This window comes from Capra hircus, chromosome 17 (genome assembly GCF_001704415.2).
Source record: "Capra hircus breed San Clemente chromosome 17, ASM170441v1, whole genome shotgun sequence".
Taxonomy (NCBI): domain Eukaryota; kingdom Metazoa; phylum Chordata; class Mammalia; order Artiodactyla; family Bovidae; genus Capra; species Capra hircus.
In genome coordinates this window covers 3,117,033-3,139,320 of record NC_030824.1, presented here as the reverse complement: position 1 = coordinate 3,139,320, position 22,288 = coordinate 3,117,033, and the positions used below count along the sequence as shown (strand labels likewise).

General features: G+C 41.7%; 2 protein-coding genes across 5 annotated transcripts in view; both read right to left on the bottom strand.

The window, feature by feature from the left end:
- The window catches only part of TTC28 (tetratricopeptide repeat domain 28), a 574,371-nt gene extending 557,684 nt beyond the window's left edge, over positions 1-16,687 (bottom strand). For both annotated transcript variants that reach the window (XM_018061050.1, XM_018061051.1), the window contains exon 1: positions 16,492-16,687. In XM_018061050.1, the coding sequence (XP_017916539.1) occupies positions 16,492-16,593 (102 nt within the window). In that variant the 5' untranslated portion in view covers positions 16,594-16,687. The remainder of the gene's footprint in view (positions 1-16,491) is intronic.
- CHEK2 (checkpoint kinase 2) overlaps positions 17,805-22,288 on the bottom strand; it is a 37,799-nt gene continuing 33,315 nt past the window's right edge. For 2 of the 3 annotated variants that reach the window (XM_005691608.3, XM_018061046.1), the window contains 2 exons: positions 21,900-21,980; positions 17,805-20,813 (listed from right to left, as the gene is read on the bottom strand). In XM_005691608.3, the coding sequence (XP_005691665.2) occupies positions 20,724-20,813; positions 21,900-21,980 (171 nt within the window). In that variant the 3' untranslated portion in view covers positions 17,805-20,723. The remainder of the gene's footprint in view (positions 20,814-21,899; positions 21,981-22,288) is intronic. The other variant, XM_018061047.1, reaches the window with a different exon arrangement.

Genomic DNA, 22,288 nt, shown 5'->3' with positions numbered 1-22,288 from the left:
GGAAGAAAGAAAATCACTCCTCAAAACCCAGCAGATCTGTCTGTAGGGGCTTTCCTCCTGTCCCATCTCTTCAGGCTTGTTTTTTGCAATGGAACAAGAGACCAAAACCTAACTTGAGTTACAAGAAACAAGACAGTGATGGCTATAAAGGGAGTGACAGAAGCAGCAGATTCTCCTTTACCTTTCGCATCCAATATATGTGCCTCACAGAAAAACAAAAATAACAGGTCCACAAAACACAACAGCTAGAATTATAAAAAATCCATTCATCCAATGATGGTGCAGTGTTAGCACTCAGTCGTGTCTGACTTTTTGTAACTCCAGAGACCACAAACCGCCAGGCTCCTCTGTCCATGGGATTCTCAAGGCAAGAATTCTGAAGTGGGTAGCCACCTCTTTCTCCAGGGGATCTTCCTGACCCAGAGACCACCGACATTGCAGTCAGGACACATAAAACATTTACCAATTAAGTCTGGCATCTTATATGGGTGTAATTAACTGTGCCCCAAAACAACCACAATACTAGCATCACAGATAACCATAACAAATAAAAATTTTTTGAAATATTGTGAGGATTACCAAAATGTGACATAGAGATATGAAGTGAGTAAACGCTATTAGGGAGGAAAAAATGCCAGCAATAAACTTGCTCAAAGCAAAGTTGCCACAAACCTTCCATTTGTAAAAAAAAAATAAAAGAAAAAAAATGCAGCATCTGCAAAGTGCAGTCAAGCGAAGCACAGTAAAGTGAAGCATGCCAATATGCTAGCTTGCTCCTTGGAAGAAAAGCTATGACCAACCTTGACAGCATATTAAAAAGCAGAGACATCACTTTGCCGAAAAAGGTCAAACCTATGGTTTTTCCAGTAGTCATATACGGATGTATGGACTACAAGTAAGCTGAGTGCCAAACAATTGATGCTTTTGAACCTTGGTGTTGGAGAAGACTCTTGAGAGTCCCTTGGACTGCAACGAGATCCAACCAGTCCATTCTAAAGGAGATCAGTCCTGAGTGTTCATTGGAACGACTGATGTAGAAGCTGAAACTCCGATACTTTGGCCATGTGATGCAAAGAGCTGACTCATTGGAAAAGACCCTGATGCAGGGAAAGATTGAAGGGAGGAGGAGAAGGGGATGACAGAGAATGAGATGGTTGGATGGCATCACCGACTCTATGGACATGAATTTGGGTAAGCTCTGGGACTTGAGGATGGACAGGGAGGCCTGGTGTGCTGTAGTCCATGAGGTCACAAAGTCGGACATGACTGAGTGACTGAACTGAATATTTTAGCCAATGACAAAACTGCCAATATTTATATTAAAAGTAGATATGCTTTAGATAGCTCATGATTTTGAAATGTTGTGGGAGGAACATGGCTTTCTTACTTTTAGTGCAAATTAAACTTAAAATGGCCCCTATGTTCAGGAATTATTGGATGCAATACTTTTACCTGCTACTTTCAGTTCAGTTCAGTCGCTCAGTCGTGTCCGACTCTTTGCGACCCCAGGAATCGCAGCATGCCAGGCCTCCCTGTCCATCACCAACTCCCAGAGTTCACCCAAAACCCACGTCCATCGAGTCAGTGATGCCATCCAGCCATCTCATCCTCTGTCATCCCTTCTCCTCCTGCCCCCAATCCCTCCCAGCATCAGAGTCTTTTCCAGTGAGTCGACTCTTCGCATGAGGTGGCCAAAGTACTGGAGTTTCAGCTTTAGCATCATTCCTTCCAAAGAAATCCCAGGGCTGATCTCCTTCAGAATGGACTGGTTGGATCTCCTTGCAGTCCATGGGACTCTCAAGAGTCTTCTCCAACACCACAGTTCAAAAGCATCAATTCGTCGGCACTCAGCTTTCTTCACAGTCCAACTCTCACATCCATACATGACAACTGGAAAAACCATAGCCTTGACTTGACTGACCTTTGCTGGCAAAGTAATGTATCTGCTTTTTATTTTTATTTTATTTTTTTTTTAATTTTTATTCAAGGCTATTGCAATAGGGGAGAGAGTGGACTTGAGTCTGCAGGAAGAAAAGGCTGCAGGATTTTTAAACCTGGGTGATGAGGGGGAAGAGTGCTGGTCACTAGAGGGAGCTGCTGAAGTGAAGTGAAGTTGCTCAGTCGTGTCCGATTCTTTGCGACCCCATGGACTGTAGCCAACCAGGCTCCTCCGTCTATGAGCTTTTCCAGGCAAGAATACTGGAGTGGGTTGCCATTTCCTTCTCCAGGGTGTATCTGCTTTTGAATATGCTATCTAGGTTGGTCATAACTTTCCTTCCAAGTAACCGTCTTTTAATTTCATGGCTGCAGTCACCATCTGCAGTGATTTTGGAGCCCCCAAAAATAAAGTCCGCCACTGTTTCCCCATCTATTTCCCATGAAGTGATGGGACCAGATGCCATGATTGTCTTCTGAATGTTGAGCTTTAAGCCAACTTCTTCACTCTCCTCTTTCACTTTCATCAAGAGGCTTTTTAGCTCCTCTTCACTTTCTGCCATAAGGGTGGTATCATCTGCATATCTGAGGTTATTGATATTTCTCCCAGCAATCTTGATTCCAGCTTGTGCTTCTTCCAGCCCAGCGTTTCTCATGATGTGCTCTGCATATAAGTTAAATAAGCAGGGTAACAACATACAGCCTTGACATACTCCTTTTCCTATTTGGAACCAGTCTGTTTTTCCATGTCCACTTCTAACTGTTGCTTCCTGACCTGCATATAGGTTTCTCAAGAGACAGGTCAGGTGGTCTGGTAGTCCCATCTCTTTCAGAATTTTCCACAGTTTATTGTGATCCACACAGTCAAAGGCTTTGGCATAGTCAATAAAGCAGAAGTAGGTGTTTTTCTGGAACTCTCTTGCTTTTTCTATGATCCAGTGGATGCTGGCAATTTGACCTCTGGTCCTCTGCCTTTTCTAAAACCAGCTTGAACATCTGGAAGTTCATGGTTCACATACTGCTGAAGCCTGGCTTGGAGAATTTTGAGCATTACTTTACTAGCATGTGAGATAAGTGCAATTGTGCGGTAGTTTGAGCATTCTCTGGCATTGCCTTTCTTTGAGATTGGAATGAAAACTGACCTTTTCCAGTCCTGTGGCCACTGCTGAGTTTTTCGAATTTGCTGGCATATTGAGTGCAGCACTTTCACAGCATCATCTTCCAGGATTTGAAAGAGCTCAACTGGAATTCCATCACCTCCACTAGCTTTCTTTGTAGTGATTCTTTCTAAGGCCCACTTGACTTCACATTCCAGGATAGCTATTAAAATTCCAGGGCATTCTAAACTTGACCCTCTGGAAGCTAAGGGAAATCACCTTGCTGACATCTCTGCAAGTAATGCTACCATTAAAGGAACCAACAATCGCCAAACCTCTGTCATGGTCAAAAGGGTTATTTCCCTAAATGATAACTTAGGAAAACTGGCTAGAGAAGCCCAACGATGGCCTCAGGAAAAACAAAAACAGGATTGGAAACTCAACAATTGTTGACTTGATAAAAAGAGAAAGTTGTGGTTTGGACCAAATAACAACCCCATCCTACCAGAGACTCTCAAATTCTCAGTCCTCACCATCGTACATGCAATAAGCCACTGGTCTACCAACAAAATGATAGCCTTCATGAATCAATATTGGTGAGAAAACAATAACAAGGCCACAAAAAGTGCCTACCTCACTTGTCTCATTTATCTAAGCACAACCCAGGGAAGCCTGTTAGTACTGCTCTCGGACATTTTGAACTGCCCAACGGACCATTTGAGGTCTGGCAAAATGCATATCATACAACTTCTTCTGTCTCATGAATATAAATATGTTTTAGTCATGGTTTGTGTGTTATCACGCTGGATGGAAGCCTTCCCTTGCAGACAGGCTACTGCCTCCTTTGTGGCTAAAAAGTCCTTAAGGAAAAAAATTATCCCTACCAAAAGAATGCTTCTCAAACTTCACAGTGATCAAGAACACATTCTATGGCCACTTCCTTTGACAAGCCTGAGTAGTTTGGCCTGTTTTACAATACTTTCACTGTGTTTACCACCCTCAATCCTCCGGTTTAGTCAAATGCTCAAATGGCATTAAGACTGGAAAAATTTGTAGAGGCTCTCCAAATACCTTGACCAAAAGCATTGCCATTGGTCCTTCTAAGTCTCAGACCCACCCCTTTCGGAATTGACAACCTTTCACCCTTTGAAACAGTCATAGGATGCCTGATGCACTTGGTCCTGGTTTTTTTGATGCACAACTAATAAAAAGGAAAGGTATTCCAATACTGCAAAGGTCTAATTGCTTCTCAGATCATGAACTCCTTATTACCAAATTCAGACTTAAATTGAAGAAAGTAGGGAAAACCGCTAGACCATTCAGGTATGACCTAAATCAAATCCCTTATGATTATACAGTGGAAGTGAGAAATAGATTTAAGGGTCTAGATCTGATAGATAGAGTGCCTCATGAACTATGGAATGAGGTTAGTGACCTTGTACAGGAGGCAGGGATCAAGACCATCCCCATGGAAAAGAAATGCAAAAAAGCAAAATGGCTGTCTAGGGAGGCCTTACAAATAGCTGTGAATGGAAGAGAAGCAAAAAGCAAAGAAGAAAAGGGAAGATATAAGCATCTGAATGCAGAGTTCCAAAGAATAGCAAGAAGAGATAAGAAAGCCTTCTTCAGTGATCAATGCAAAGAAATAAGAGGAAAACAACAGAATGGGAAAGACTAGAGATCTCTTCAAGTAAATTAGAGATACCAAGGGAACATTTCATGCAAAGATGGGCTCAATAAAGGACAGAAATGGTATGGACCTAACAGAAACAGAAGATATTAAGAAGAGGTGGCAAGAATACACAGAAGAACTGTACCAAAAAGATCTTCATGACCCAGATAATCATGATGATGTGATCACTAATCTAGAGCCAGACATCTTAGAAAGTGAAGTCAAGTGGGCCTTAGAAGGCATCACTACAAACAAAGCTAATGGAGGTGATGGAATCCCAGTTGAGCTCTTTCAAATCCTGAAAGATGATGCTATGAAAGTGCTGCACTCAATATGCCAGCAAATTTGGAAAACTCAGCAGTGGCCACAGGACTGGAAAAGGTCAGTTTTCATTCCAATCCCAAAGAAAGGCAATGCCAAAGAATGCGCAAACTACCGCACAACTGCACTCATCTCACATACTAGTAAAGTAATGCTCAAAATTCTCCAAGCCAGGCTTCAGCAATACATGAACCGTGAACTCCCTGATGTTCAAGCTGGTTTTAGAAAAGGCAGAGGACCAGAGATCAAATTGCCAACATCCACTGGATCATGGAAAAAGCAAGAGAGTGCCAGAAAAACATCTATTTCTGCTTTATTGACTATGCCAAAGCCTTTGACTGTGTGGATCACAATAAACTGCGGAAAATTCTGAAAGAGATGGGAATACCAGACCACCTAACCTGCCTCTTGAGAAATCTGTATGCAGGTCAGGAAGCAACAGTTAGAAGTGGACATGGAACAACAGACTGGTTCCAAACAGGAAAAGGAGTATGTCAAGGCTGTATATTGTCACCCTGCTTATTTAACTTATATGCAGAGTACATCATGAGAAACGCTTGACTGGAAGAAACACAAGCTGGAATCAAGATTGCCGGGAGAAATATCAATAACCTCAGATATGCAGATGACACCACCCTTAGGGCAGAAAGTGAAGAGGAAGTAAAAAGCCTCTTGATGAAAGTGAAAGAGGAGAGTGAAAAAGTTGGCTTAAAGCTCAACATTCAGAAAACGAAGATCATGGCATCCGGTCCCATCACTTCATGGGAAATAGTTGGGGAAACAGTGGAAACAGTGGCGGACTTTATTTTTGGGGGCTCCAAAATCACTGCAGGTGGTGACTGCAGCCATGAAATTAAAAGACGGTTACTTCTTGGAAGGAAAGTTATGACCAACCTAGGTAGTATATTGAAAAGCAGAGACATTACTTTGCCAACTAAAGTCTGTCTGGTCAAGGCTATGGTTTTTCCTGTGGTCATGTATGGATGTGAGAGTTGGACTGTGAAGAAGGCTGAGCACTGAAGAATTGATGCTTTTGAACTGTGGTGTTGGAGAAGACTCTTGAGAGTCCCATGGACTGCAAGGAGATCCAACCAGTCCATTCTGAAGGAGATCAACCCTGGGATTTCTTTGGAAGGAATGATGCTAAAGCTGAAACTCCAGTACTTTGGCCACCTCATGCGAAGAGTCGACTCACTGGAAAAGACTCTGATGCTGGGAGGGATTGGGAGCAGGAGAAGAAGGGGACGACCAAGGATGAGATGGCTGGATGGCATCACTGACTCGATGGACGTGAGTCTGAGTGAACTCCGGGAGTTGGTGATGGACAGGGAGGCCTAACATGCTGCGATTCCTGGGGTCGCAAAGAGTCGGACACTACTGAGCGACTGAACTGAACTGAATTGCTTCTGTTAAAAATAGTCATGCTTTGGTACAGCTATCTTTTCACAGTGCACTCTCAGGAGACAAAGTACTTAAGCATCACATCTTGAAACCTGGAGATTTCATCTAAAGGAATAGACACCTCCAGGAGAGTATTTTTCAAAGTTAATGTTAAAATACTGCTGCATTTAAAGTAACTATACACAAAATGTGATAAAATACTACACAAGAAGAAACAAGACTTTTTTTTAATGTTTGAGCTAAATTGATACAAACTCACTCTCACAACTTCCTCTGATCAATCAAAATGTTATGACAGAGACTTCCCTGGTAGTCCAGTGGCTAAGACTGTGCTCCAAATGCAGAGGGCCTGAGTTCATTCCCTGGCCAGGAAACTAGATCCCACATGCCACAGCTAAGACCCAGCGCAACCAAACAAATAATGCTTTTTTTTTAATGCTATGACAATCGTGGCAAACCAACTACATTTTGAAAAACATTCAGCTAGTGTCAAACACAAACTAAATCTAACTCCTCCAACTTCAACTTAAACTGGAAATAAATATGTACTCTAAAGCAAAAGAGTAGGGAATTCCCTGGTGGTCCAGTGATTAGGACTCTATACTCTTGCTGCTGAGGCCCTGGGTTCCATTCTTGCATCAGGGAAATAACATCCCATAAGTTGCATGGTGCAGTCAAATATATATATATATATATATATATATATATATATATATATATAGGTATGCAGAGAGAGACAGCAGTATAAAACTGTTTGACACATTTAATTATTTCAACTCTTTAATTCAAGAAAAAGGAATAAGCTCAAAAATTAATATTTATTAAGTAGAAACAACCAAAAACTTCTTTCAGGAAACTAAAACTGTAGTTTTATTTTTCAAATCTGTCCTTGGGCTAAAATTCTGAATCAATAAATTCCTTATAGTGTTAGTTATCTTTTGTTTTTAGTTAACGACTTTTAATTTGTATTATAAAGACTGATTCCCTTCATTAATAAGAAAGGAAATATAAGCAATGATTTTACAATTCTTTTATTTCAGAGATGCATATGAAATTACAATCATTCCTTTACTATCTTAAAAACTATTATTTTTATGTAGCCTCATTTTGATACTTTTCTTCATTATCTGGTTTAATGCCCAGTATTCATTCAAGAAACATTTATGTCAGATACTGCATTAAGTATTAGTTTAATAACAGTTTTATAACTTTAAATACTTAAAAATAAACTGCTTACCCTGCAGTTAAGTTTATATTTTGATTAATAAAGTTGTGAGATAATAAAATGAAAGAATAAACTCAGTTTCAAGTACTCATCCTTTTGCTCTATCATTATAAAGACTCAAATTTCAGAATACTGTGCCAACATAACCTTAAACCCCAAAATGAAAACTAGATCTTTAAAAATATCCAGGTGCATTCCTATATTACTGTCTGGCAGTAAGTCTAATATCCCATAGTAAAAGATAGTTATAATGGATTATTATTTGCTTAATGATCATTCAAATCAAAGACAGTCCAGTGCAATGGCTAAGAAAGTAAACTCCAGAGCCTAACTACTAACTTAGAATCCAGGGCAACTCAGCTTCCTAACTGTGGAACTTGAGCAGGATACTACTTAGTTACTATTGTTACCCCTTATTACACAAAAGAAAACTGAAGTATGGCAAGGTTACTATCTCATAAGAAAGATAGTTGTGAGAATTAAATGAGTTAACTTATGTAAAGGACTTAGAACAGTACCTAAAACACAGTAAACACAAAATGTTAGTGATTAAAATCTGAAATCAACAGACCCTATACTTTATGGAAACAACACTGCCAACATACAGTATTTTATAATTTACATGATTCTTCCAAATATACCTAATGAAAATTTTACTTTTTATAAAATATATTTTGAATTTATGACCAATTTCCAGAAAAATTTTTATGAATAGTTCTCATAAATCTTCATAGAGATTAGGAAGTAATTTAATAAGAGTATTATTTGACAGTGGAGCAACTTTCAAAAATCCCATTTCTTCATAACCTAAAAGATTTAAGACAGCACTCTACACAAAAATATTACATACAGAACAAAAGCATTTGTGACTATTTTTAGTACTCTCTCAGGAAATTGTGCAATCCCCATAATACATTTTTCCCAAGGACAAGAAACTATACACAAGGTCAAATGTCCAATAAAGGTGCCTGAATTCCAAAATCATATTAGTAACATGAAAATTTCTGAGACGGAAATGAGAATGACCAAATCAAACCAGTCAATCCTAAAGGAAATCAACACTGAATACTCATTAGAAGGACTGATATTGACGCTCCAATACTTTGGCCACATAATGCGAAGAGCCAACTCATTGGAAAAGACCCTTATGCTGGGAAAGATTGAAGGGAGGAGAAGAAGGAGCCAACAGAGGATGAGATGGTTGGATACCATCACCAACTCAATGGACATGAATTTGAGCAAACTCCAGGAGATACAAGCTACAGTCCATGGGGTCACAAAGAGTTGGGCACAACTTAACAACAACAAATTCACTCCAAAATTAAAAATACTGTTTCAACCTAAGTGCTTAGCCTTATTAAATATATACTCTTCAGTATCAAACTATACTAACAAAATTTCAGGAAACTAAGCTCTTAGAGGAGAAGGCAATGGCAACCCACTTCAGTATTCTTGCCTGGAGAATCCCAGTGACAGAGGAGCCTGGTGGGCTGCCATCTCTTGGGTCGCAGAGTCAGATATGACTGAAGCGACTTAGCAGCAGCAGCAGCAAGCTCTTAGAAGACGAAGGTCACAGGGTAAGTCTTACAAAGTTGATGGCTTCCTCTGCTCTATAACTTGGCATAATAATCTCATAAATATATAAAGGTTACCGTGCTTGCATTTAAAATGTCACTTACAGACCTGTGCTTTCTGATAAGAATTTTATTGTTTTTGCTCTTACATTTAGGTCTTCAATACATTTTGAGTTAATTTTTGTGTATGGTGTGAGACAGGGGTCCAAATTCAACCTTTTGTACGGGGATATCCAGTTGTCTGCTGTCCAACAACTTTCACTGAAAAGACTATTCTGCCCACTTAGAATGGTCTTTACATTACTGTTGAGAATCAGTTGACCATACATGTGAGGATTTATTTCCAGACTCTCAATTCCATAGACTTAAGTTATTCTTATGCAAGTAATACACTCTCTTGATTACTCTCACTTTACAGATTTTGAAACTGGGAAGAGTGAGACCTCTAAGTTTGTTCTTTTTCAAGACTGTCTTGGGAATTCCCTGGCAATCCAGTGGCTAGGATTCCATCTCCACTGCAGGTGCCACGGGTTCAATCCCTGGTCTGGGAACTAAAGTCCTGCAAGCCTCAAACAGAGATCCCAGTAATTTTTGGAATGAAAAGTGAAAGTTAGTCACTCAGTCATGTCCAACTCTTTGTGACCTCATGGACAGTAGCCCACCTGCCTCCTCTATCCATGGAATTCTTCAGGCAAGAATACTAAAATGGGTTGCCATTTCCCTCTCCGGGGGATCTTCCGGACCCAGGGATCGAACCCAGGTCTCTCACATTGCAGGCAGATTCTTTACCAACTAAGCCACCAGGGATATCAATTTTTTTTTTTTTTTTTTTTTTTTTTTTTTAGCTCAGCTGGTAAAGAATCTGCCTGCAATGCAGGAGATCCTAGTTCGATTCCTGGTAGCGAAGATTCGCTAGAGAAGGGAAAGGCTACCCACTCCAGTACTCTTGGGCTTCCCTGGTGGCTTAGCTGGTAAAGAAACCCCCTGCAATGTGGGAGACCTAGGTTCGATCCCTGGGTGGGAAGGTCTTTTGGAGAAGGGAACGGCTACCCAACTCCAGTATTCTGGCCTGGAGAATTCCATGGACTGTATATTCATGGGGTCGCAAAGAGTTGGACACAATTGAGTGACTTTCACAATTTTTAGAATATTGTCCTTTAAGTCTAATAACTACCCTCTTCTCTCACCTCTGCTTGCTTCTACTTTCTGTTTATTTGGTTGATTCTTTTCCAATATATCTTCTCTTCTAACCTATTCTTACTTTCTTCTCATCTTCAAAAACTTTTTCTTGTGCCTATTATCTAAAAATGGATACCAATGCATGATTTTGCAAAATATAAGCATCAAGTTTTCTGATTTTCCTTTTATGATGACAGAGGGAAATAATCATCTTAGGAAGTTACACCTTCATCAAAGTGACATTTTTTATCCATTTCTGCAAGTGAAAAGAATACTGATTTTTAAAATTTCCTATCATTTTCTGAAATTCAGTCCACATTAATAGAAACACTACTATGGCAATTTTTTAACTTCCACTATGGCAAACTTATGCAGTCAGAGCATGGAAATGTCATATATATAATCATGAAAAGGGAAACTGTATACAGTAAGATTCCTTCCCATATCTAACAGTCACAGCTAAACTTTTTTTTTACTCTTGCAAAACCACAACACAGAGTCAGGTTTCCTATGTTATGGAGACCACCTGCTATTTCTTAGCAATCTGTTCTTTACCCACAACATAGTACCACATCCCCATTACGAATCATAATTTGTCAACTAGAATCTCAACAACTCACATTTCAGAATACTGCAAGTTAACTTCACACTATTAATTATTAAATACTGCATATTCTCCAGACTGAAATTTCCTCTCCTAGACGTAATATAGTCTGGAGATGAAAAGTTTTTGGTAGTGGTCGCAGTAAGGGCAATTAGAGCCCTTAAAGACCACCTGCCTCCCCACTTTTACGGTTCTACTCTCTAGTTACTCTTACTGCTTTCTCAGTCTGTGTGTGTGTCTGTGTCTGTGTGTGTGTATGTCTGTGTCTGCACATGCTTAGTCGCTCAGTCGTGTCCAACTCTTTGCGACCCTGTGGACTGTAGCCCACCAGGCTCTTCTGTCCATGGGGATTCTCCAGGCAAGAATACTGGAGTGGGTTGCCATGCCCTCCTCCAAGGGATCTTCCTAACACAAGGAATGAACTCAGGTCTCCCACATTGCAGGCAGATTCTTTATCATCTGAGCCACTAGGGAAGCTCCAATCTGCCAGTACTACTTTGATTTCCAATAAAATGGACTAGTCTCTAATTTCAATATCCCATAAGTCTCGCAGTCAAAAAAAAAAAAAACAGATGTACAGAAAAAATTCCAGAAAGTTATGCATTAAAGTATTCATAGTAATCACTATATTGGCAACGTTATGAGGGTGGTATTTTTGCTTGTCTTATATTTTCTAATTTCATACAATGCAAACATAGTTTTTGTAATAATAAAAGGGTTTAATTTTGTTTTGGTTGTACCACACCACATGCAGGATCTTCCCTGACCAGGGGTTGAACCTCTGTCCCCTGCAGTGTATGTGTGGACTCAGCCACTGACCCCTAGGAAAGTCCAAAGTTTTTTTTTTAAATAAAGACATTATGATTTAAATTTTTTATAGAAATATCTATGAGTTATCAGTCTGAGGATGTGGGGGCTATAAATTTAATTGTGATCTTGAAGATAAGCTTTTGTTTAAATAATACTTACAATATAAACAATTATTTTCTTTGGTTCATAGTGAATACACATTCAGTGAACATGATTTGTTCCAAGCACCATATCTGCCTTAATATTGTTACTTCTGATTTCCTCCTACAGAAAATAGCAATCTACTCTAGCTACTAAAGAAACCTCAAAATAAAAGTACTATTAAATTTAAGTTTAAACATCAGGTTGAGTTTTTCTAAAATAGCAACCACTCTAAAGAAGTAACTATTGTAACCATCAAACTTAATGAAAAAGCACTGCTTCTGATTTTAGGAAAAATAAGTAGTAAAAGAACAGCACATTAATAAGAACTGTGGAATAAAATCAGCTTTCAGTTACACTTTTATTTTTAATAATACATACAAATACACTATCAAGTATCATACACACAGCCCAGATTTAGCAGCCTTCTATAATACAACTGTGTGGTGTGGGAGACTTTGTCTTTCACTGTTCCTCAAGCACTCACAGGGATTTCTTGGGTCACAGAAAAGTGATGGAGACAGGAAGAGGTTTGAGGTTTTTGTCTGTGGTTTTTTCTTTGTGGGTTTTTGTGGTTTGGTTGTTTCGTTTTTTTGTTTTTCTTGTCTTGTCTGTGTTTTATGTTTGTTTATTTGCGGGGGGTTGTGTTTGTTTATTTTGGGGGGAAAGAGGGTTTTTTTGCCTTTTTTTTTTTGGTTTGGCAGTTTTGTTTGCTTTGGGGCTTGCTTTTAAATAGTTAATTAGCAAAAGAAGATAAACAACAAGTACCAAATCCCTACCACACGCAAGGCATTGTTCTAAATATCTACCTACACTCTCTCTTACTTAGTAATTCTTTGAGGTGGATATCACTGTCCTATTGAGTATATGAGAACACTGAGATGTAGTAACAGTTAAGATTTGTCAAAAACTCAACTAGTAAGTAGCAGAGCCAAAATCTGGAGATATGAACCTACATCTGCATCCATACTTGAGCTTTCAAAGACCTTTCTTCCTTACCATTTTCAAGGAAAGATCTGAAACAGAAAACTTTAAGAGACTACCATTAAATGATGAGGTTGAAAGATAACATCTAAGAGGTGGGGTGAGAGAGAGGCTCAAAAGGGAGGGGATATATGTGTGCTTACAGCTAATTCACAGTGCTGTACACCAGAAACAGCTGACTCATGTTGTTGTACAGCAGAAACTAACACAACATTGTAAAACAATTATCCTCCAATTAAAAATAAATATTTAAAAAGATATATCCAAAACTCAACTGTATTTCTACTATACACTAGCAATGAACTAGTGATGAACAATGACGTGAAATGAAATGTTGATAACAGTTCCAGGTACAACAGCAACCAATACAACAAAATAAACACTAAGGAATAAATTTTTGGAAGAAGTTTAAGACCTGGGCCTAAAAACTACAAAACATTATTGAGAGAACAGATTAAACACAATCTTTATAAAAATTCCAGCTACTCTTGGGCAGAAATTGACAAGCTGATCCCAAAATCCATATGCAAGGGACCCAGAAAAGTCAAAAAAGTCTTGAAAAAGAATGAAGTTATAAGACTTACACTTACTTTCAAAACCTATTACAAGCTTATTATCAATGCAAATCTACTGTAACCAAATAGTATAGTACTGGCATAAGGACAGACAATAGAATAAAATTGAGAATCCAGAAATAAAATCCAACAGTCAGCTGATTTTCAATAAGGGTACAAAGAACATTCAATGGAACAAGAATATGTATGTTTTCAATACATAGTGCTGAGACAACTGGATCACCATATGCAAAAGAATGAATTTGGGCCACTGCTTTACACCATACACAAAAATCAATTTAGAATTGATTGACAACCTAAATATAAGGACTAAAAACATAAAACTCTTAGAAGAAAGCATAGGGGTAAACCTTGAATTTGGCAATGAATTCTTAGATACAGCAACAAAAGCATGAGCAACAAAAGCAAAAACAGATAATTTGGACTTCATCACTTCATCACTTTGCAAAAAAGGACATTGTCAAAAAACTGAAAACAAAACCTACAGAGTGGGAGAAAACATTTGCAAATCATATATGTGACTTACCAAAAATTTTTAAACTCTTGCAACTCAATAATAAAAAGACAAATAAGCCAATGAAAAACTGGACACCTGAAATGGACAAAGGATTTGAACAGACATTTCTCCAAATATATACAAATGGGCAGTAAGGTCATGCACGCGTGCACACACAGACACACACACTCAATATCATTAGTCATCAAGGAAATCCAAATCAAAATTGCAATGAGATACCACATAACACCGACTAAGATGGCTAAGTTAAAAAGACAAACCATAACAAGTACTGGCAAGATTGTAAAACTCTCATACACTGCTGGTGGGAATGAAAAAGGATGCAATGCCTTAGGAAACAGATTTTCAACTCTTCAAAACATTAATACAGAGTTATCATATAACCCAGCAAATGGGGTATGCCCAAGAAAAATCAAAACATTACATCTACACTGAAACTGTATACAAATGTCCATAGCAGTATTATTTATTATAACCAAAATGTGGGGGAGGGGGGGGACTCATGTCTATCAATGCATCAAAAGATAAAATGCGGTATATCTGTTCAATATTACTCAGCAATAAATAAATGATACACATGCAACATGGATAAACCTCAAAAACACTGTGGTAAGCGAAAGAAACCAGTCACAAAAGACTTTGTATTGTAAGATAATTCTATCTCTAAAAAGCTGGGTTGTTTCTTTAAGATACTTAAAAAAAAAAGTCATGGGAATATAATGTACAGCATGGTGACTATAGTTAATAACATTGTATTGCATAATTGACAGTTGTTAAAAGAGCAAATCTTTAAACCTATCACAAGAAAAAGCTGTAACGATATAACTTATTGTGATCATTTTGCAATATATAAATTTCAAATCATGTTATACACCTGTAACTAATCAAGCCATTATATTGTATACCTGTAACTAATATTATATGTCAATTATATCTCAAAAGAAGGAATTCCTTAAAAGACACTGCATGAACTACAAAAATGAAACAGTGGGAGAAAAAGAGCACCTAATTTTCAACTTTTCTTCTTCAGATGCAATCTCAATTCCTACAATTTTGTCTTCCTATACATTCGTATTCCATCAACAAGAACTACTAAAATTAAATCAACTACTGAAATTCAAAACACATGAAAAAAACAGCCCCTGAAATTTCAAATAACTTTCAAACAATTCTACTCAGCATTGATTCTGAACTAAACATAAATCTCAATTTCAAAATATCACATAAAGATTAACAAACACTCAGAGGTTTAAGCAAATTGCCAACTTTCTGAATAAACTAATTCAGATTTGCTTTGTTGAAAATGTAAATATTTACCTGCCTCAAAAGAACAAAATCCTATAAGCCTAGCGTTCCCATGTGATGAAGAGAAAAAAATATGCATTTTTAAATTCAGAATTCAGTTTCAGAAATTAATTTCTATCTAGCTAGGGTATACATAGTTGATGGCTTATACTAAGCAATGTATATACCCTGCTTTTGCCTAAAATATACTGAAAACAAGGAATTTATAAAGTCATAAAAGTTAAGTTGGGACCTGAGGAAAATCACATACAGTATATCTGACAGAGATCTTAACATCAAAAAGCTCCTGAAAATACCTCAAGAACTCCTATTTTGGAAGCTCCCTAAGTCAGTCTTCCTGCAAATATTTACTGACCATCTACCATGAGCCAAGCACCGCGAGTGATACCAGGATGCCATGGTGAGCTCTGAACATAGTAACTTGAGTTTGTTAAAAATTCAAATGTGCTCCTCTGCCTTGCAGTGCCTGGGCCTGGGGTGAGTCGTGATGCCTGTATTTTTATCAAGCGCTCCAGTTTATTCCCAACCCCTGGCTTGTCTGGGGGCAGGGTGCTCTGGGGCATCTCATCCCACCCAGTGGGAGCCACACCTCCATTTCACTCGGTTTCAGTCCATTTCACTCAGCTTCCGGCACTCAAACGAATAAATACCCCAACCACACAACCAGCTGAGATAAATGTAAAGCATTCCAAAACACCCTCCGTGCTGACACTCTGACAGACTTGCTTCCTTCCGAGGACGGACAGCTCACTCCCTCAGATTCCACCTGGGGCTGTCTGCACCTGAGCATCCCGGAGCTGCACCGACACCTGTCTCCCAGAGGCTGCGGTCTCCCTCTCCCGTGGGCCCGAACCGCGGGCAGTCGCCGCCTCGAGGGGCCGGAGGCAAGGAGTGGCACCGCGCGCATTAGGCGCCGACTGTATACCGCTCCCCTCCCCGATGGCGCGCACACACAAACACTCCCGCGGAAACTGAGGTGGGCAGGCGACAGACCCGGCCCCGACGCCGAGCGAGGCGCGGCCGGGCTCGAACCTGGACGGCCGGGCGGGTTCCGCCTCGCGGGCGCTCGTCAGCCTCAGAGGCCCGGCCCGGCTCGCACCGACGGAGTTTCACAAAGAAACTCTCCCGGCCCGCGCCCCTCAAGCACTCACCGGAGCCGGCGCCGGCGGCGACTCGGGCTCCCGCCGTCTACGACTCCGTGCTGGGGTCGACCCCGGGGTGGGCTCAGGAGCGGGCAGCGGCGACTGCTCCATCCCCGCGGGGCACGGGCCGCGTCCGCCTCGAGCTAACGGTCCCGCCAGCTAGGCGCGCGCGCCGGCCCCGCGCGCCATGTTCCCGCCGTGCCGCGCGCCGCCGCGGCGTCTCACACTACCCCCCCGCCGCGCACGCGCCGCGCACGCTCCCCGCGCGCCTCCGCGCGTGCCCCCGACCGCGCACGCGCGCACTCGCCGCGCCCCCGCCCCCCCGAAGCCTGACGCCCTCCGGCCCCGGCCCCGCTCTTCCCAGCCTTGCGCCCACCCCCTCCGCACCCGTCCGGCCAGGCCCAAGCGCTCGCTGTTCTGGGCTGGGCTCAGCCGCCTGCCGCACTGCGGACGACGCCAGACCAGACCCCTTGTAGCATTACCCCTTTTAAAAGCTTCACCTGCTTGGACTTGAAGCGGTGGTCTACCCCAAGAGGGAATTACCCCCAAGAAGTGTGAGGGGAAGGACACCGCTAAGGTGATCGAGATCCCCATCGCGGCTGTCGGTGAGCACGTGCGTGAGCCTAAGCGGCACAACTGGGTGTCTGTGTCACTGGAAAAGCCACACTCAATGGAGAAACTTGAGTTCGAGTCCCGCATCCCCACTAACCTTTACCTGATTAAGGTCAGGTCTCCAGATGCCTGTTTTTCCTTAATGGGGAAGGTCTAACAACTAAGGTGAGTCAGAGGACTTGAAGTAATCCAGATAAAATATCAATACCGCGCCTAGTACTTTTACCAAGTGGTAAACTGGTGACAAAAACCTCTTATGTAATTTTATGATCAAAAACCAAGGTCTCTTGAAAAGGGAAATTTCCGTTCAAGTCTTGACTCCACTTCTTGCCAACTGGGAAATCTCTAAACCCGTAAAGGGAGGAGGGGCAGTAACGCCTCACAGGGCTGAGGTGAGCTTTCTGAGGAGGCACACGTGTGTCTGAGCACAATGCCTGGCACACAGCAAGCTCTCCAAGCTTCAGTGGTATAATTCCAGCCCTGTCCTTTCAAGACTCCTAAAAGTTTAATGAAGGGGGCTCTGCTCCCAAACCCTGTGGTGTAATTAGCTGGGAGGGGGTTCTCTCAACCTTGAGGCTGGAGGGATTCTTAGTTCCCACATCTTCACTTTCCATTCTTTGCCCCAAACCTCTCCAAAAACCCTGAAGTTGGCACAAAAACAACAGTAGTTGTTTAGTTTTCCCTACTTAAAAAGAGTGTCCAAGGGTCTCTTAGAGTTTGCAAATGGTTGGATTTATTAGTCTGGCCTTTTCCAGACACAAGTGACCAAACAATGAAAAAAATTAAAATAATTTGTTTTTTTAATTTAAAAAACTCAACCTGAAGTAAATCAACTAAGGGAACAAATCAAAGTCCTGGTTGGTACCTCACTAAAGGGATAGTTGGATTCAGGTACTCATACAATAAGCTCAGTCATTCTACATCTCAGCTCTGCTTCTGTCTGTGATGACTTCATTCTCATACAGTTCTCCCCAGTGTCCCAGGCACTTCCCAGCTCACACCTCTACCAGGGTAGGGTGAATAATGGCCTCCAAAGGTGTTCTCATCCTAACTTCCCATAATTTATGCATGTGACTTTACATATTCACAGCAGGAACTGTTTCCCAGAAGTTCCAGCCAAAGGCTTGGGTTTTCTTTCTTTAGGGCCCCTTTGAGTCACATGCATCTGCCTGAGCCTATCACAGCAAGACTGGCCAGAATGGACCATATGGAGCCCCTCTAGGAAGGGAGTGGGGTCAGCCCTGCCAGGACATGGCGGGGGGTGGTGGGGCAGGTGGAAAAAGGGACCCCCCCCCTTCTGATTGCTCCTACTAATGCTGCCATCCCAGCTCCATTTGCTTATGTTTCAGTCCTGTGCCCACCTCCAGCTGGGTGGTCAGTGGGAGGAGCTCTACCAGGGGAAAGGCCTCTAGGGACCCCTTTGGCTTCTTAGGTACCATCTCCCCCTCCCACTATGAACTCATGGGATAGGGGAAAAGAATTCCCCCCTAAAGAAAAGTGGAGTATGAGGTTAAGAAGTGGAAGTGGATGCTTGGTATCCCCAGATCAGCAGCTGATGTCTCATTAGTGAGTATATGTTTCCTCTGGCTGCTGTAGCAAACTACCACAATCTCGGTGGTTTAAAACAGTACATATTTATTCTGTTAAGTGTGGAGGTCAGAAGTCTAAAATCAGTTTCATGTGACTAAAGTCAAGGTGTAAAGTAAAAGCAGTGGTTCTTTCAGGGGGCTCTGAGGAGAGAATCCATTGCTTTTGGTCAGATGCTAGTGACTGCCTGTAGTCCATGGCTTGTGGCCTCTTCCTGTTTTCAAAGAATACCACTCCCTCTCTTCTGACTCTTGACTCTCCGTGTCCCTCTTAAAAGGAACACTGTGACAACACGGGCCCACTTTGATAAAACAGGATAACCTTCCCATCTCAAGATCCTTCACTTAATCACACCTGCAAAATCTCTTTTGCCATGAAAAAGGAACATATTCATAAATTCTGCGGACTAGGATAAGAACATCTTTGGAGGCCATTACCCATGGTAGGTGTAATCACAGAGTGCACTGAAAACAGAGACGGGCTGGTTGACTACCCCAAGAGGGAAAGATGCCCTAAGAAACCACAGCCTTCACATTAAGTATTCAAATGAGCTGAAACCCATCTAACTTGGCAATCTCTGCCTCATTCCTTAAAATATGCAAACCACCTAAATCCCCATCTAGCCCTCAGCAACAGGCCAGCCAAGCCTCAGAATGCCTACACACCCTTTTAATTTCCATTGCCAACCATCACCCTCACTGCCTGGGGCAACAGCTGTGTGCCCCTCACCCTCCCCTGGCTGGCTCAACAGCAGCATCCGAACCAAGGCACTCAACTCACGGCACGGTCAGCAAACTACAATGTGGCCTAGCATCAGTCAGCCAAAGTGACCAGAGAGGCAAATTCAGTGGGTTGGAAAGAGACAAGAGAAGCCAGCCATTAGAACTGCCCAGGCTAAGGCCGAAACAAATCCCCTTTTCCATGAAGTAATTTGAATGGGCTTCTGTTCCTTGTCCCCAAGATGTCTCAACTTCCACAGATTATGGGGTTGTATCCATCCATCATGATTGAACATACCAGTATTCAAGATTTAGACACCAGCCTCACACGAGTTTTGTCTGTGAGTCTACATCCCTAAGTCTGATCGAACAAGGGACAGAGGAGATAGGGAACAAGATTTGAGTCAGGAAGCCCTGGGCTGGGTCCCAGTTCTGCCACTTCCTAGCTGTGTGACATTGAGTAAGTCACCTCACTTCTTCGGTCTGGGTTCCCCACTTATAACATGATGATAATCAGAGGACCTAGCACATTGAATCACTAGACAAGACCAACCAAGGCAGGCACTTTACACAGGGTCTTCTTGGTCATCATTGGGTCAATAGGACAAGCACACATGCCTTTTTCACATTTCAAACACAGTCAGTGTTTCTGGTCTTTTTCCTATAATCAAGAAGTTTTTGATTTTCACAACTTATCTGGGTCTGTGATTTTAGGGACCATGAGGGTGAGAATGGGACTCTAAAACCATGGGGGAATTCCCTGATGGTCCAGAGGTTAGGATGTCATGATTCAACTGCAGAGGGGCACAGGTTTGATCCCTGTTCAGGGGACTAAGATCCCGAAAGCTGTGCAACCAAAAAAATAAAAATTGAATTTAAAAAATTAAAATAAAAATCACAAAAGTGGGCCATGGTACAGGCACCAAAGTACCAACTGTCTGGTAAAGACTCTGGCAACCAGCCACTTTCAACAAACCCCACCCTGACTTGCTGTGCCCCTCCCCCTGCAACTTTCTAAGGGGTCTTTAGAACTTGTACACAGCTTACCCAGGGATGTATCCTCAGAAACACGTCTAGTTACAGCCAAAGTAGAAGCACCAGAAGTATACGTATCAAATACATACACACTAAAGGCATGTAGCTAAGAGCTGATCAACACACAGAAGCACAAAGCCCAGGTTCCATCACATTTTGAATTGTGTATCAGTGGGTGTGGAAAAGCAGCTGTTCCCATAATGAAATACAAACTGTACAAAACATATTTAAAGAAAATGGCAGCAGAGGGGTTCAAGAAGGTACACTTCTTTCGTGGTCCACCAGTGTTCACGAGACAGCCGCGCACACAGCCAGGCGCTTCGTGGGGTCGGCATTCTCTGCTTCCCCTTCAAGAAGCCGCTTTCGACTTGTGGAAGGCTGCAAGTAAAGGAAAGGGGAGAGATGTTCAAAGAAAACCTCCGGCTTCGTCACAATTATCAGTTTCCCAATATGCTTCCAGTAATCTTGGAGCACTTCATGTGAACCTTCTAGGACCAAGAGTACTGGCTGTCCTCATTGGCTCTGAACCCCTACCACACCCCTCCCCGACTCACACACGTTTACTGGACTGACATTTCTCTCCCTTGGGGCCTCCAACCACTCAACGATGCGTATTGAAAGTAAGCTGCAGGGACTTCCCCTGGGGGTCCAGTGGTTAAGCATCCGTGCTTCCACTGCAGAGGGCACAGGTTCAATCCCTGGTTGGAGAACTAAGATCCTACATGCCATGTGGTGCAGTGAAAAAAAGAAAACAAGGAAACAAGCACCATAACCAGCCTCCTCTTGGTTGTCTTCTCCTGACCCTTTCGTGTGTTTTCCCACTATAGAATTGTGAGGGACCGATGGGAAAATGAATGTTACCGAAAGAAGGTAGGACAGAAAATGAACAGATATTAACATATATACAAAGAACTTCAGAGGAATAAGATTATAATCAGTAAGTCATCAACCACTCCTCCAAATTTTTAAATTTTCAACAAATGTAAATCTGAGCCTCTAATACAGTCTTCCAATGTGGCTCAGTGGTAGAGAATCCACCAGCAACACAGGAAACACTGGTTGGATCCCTGGGTCGGGATGATCAACTGGAGGGGGAAATGACAACCCACTCCAATATTCTTGCTGAAAATATCCCATGGGCAGAGGAGTCTGGTGGGCTACAGTCCACAGGATCACAAAGAGTCAGACGAGACTTAGCAACTGAGCACACACACAATCTTGCCTTACAAGAGACTTTTTGAATAATGACCCCCACCTGTGCTTCTCTAATTCATAAAACATATTCTTCATTAGTAAATCTTCTAAATGTATCAGAGCAGATAAGCTGAAACAAAGTATCTACGACATTACTCCTTACAAAAAAATGTTAAGCAATTGGAGCTGAAAAGACTATTCAAGCTCTTCATCCTCTACTCATGGGCTCCTTAAACTTAGCCTACATTTAATGACCATCATCCAGAATACCTGGGCAGAGACCTGGGGCAGAGCCATCAACTTATCTTCTTCAGAAAGCAAGTTGTTAAATTTTCTCTTCATGTCCTCGTCCTGTGAAGAAATGGAAAACCTAAGTAGGCTGTGAATGTGGGAAAGAAAGCTCCTGAAAGTCAGGGCCAGGATGCTCCCAGAAACAGAGAAGTGGGCTAAGATGGGGTGAAGAGGAGAAAAAGGAACAGTCTAATCAGCAGTCAACACTCAGTCAACATGGGCTCAACCAAATCCATACACCCTAAGCGTTCCAGGTGGGTCAGAGAGAACCACAGACCCCAGTGGTCAAATACTTTTAGAACGAGCATCCCAGATCCTGAGAGATGGCAATCAGAAAGCCAGATACTGGGGTTGGCTCCATGCTGCTC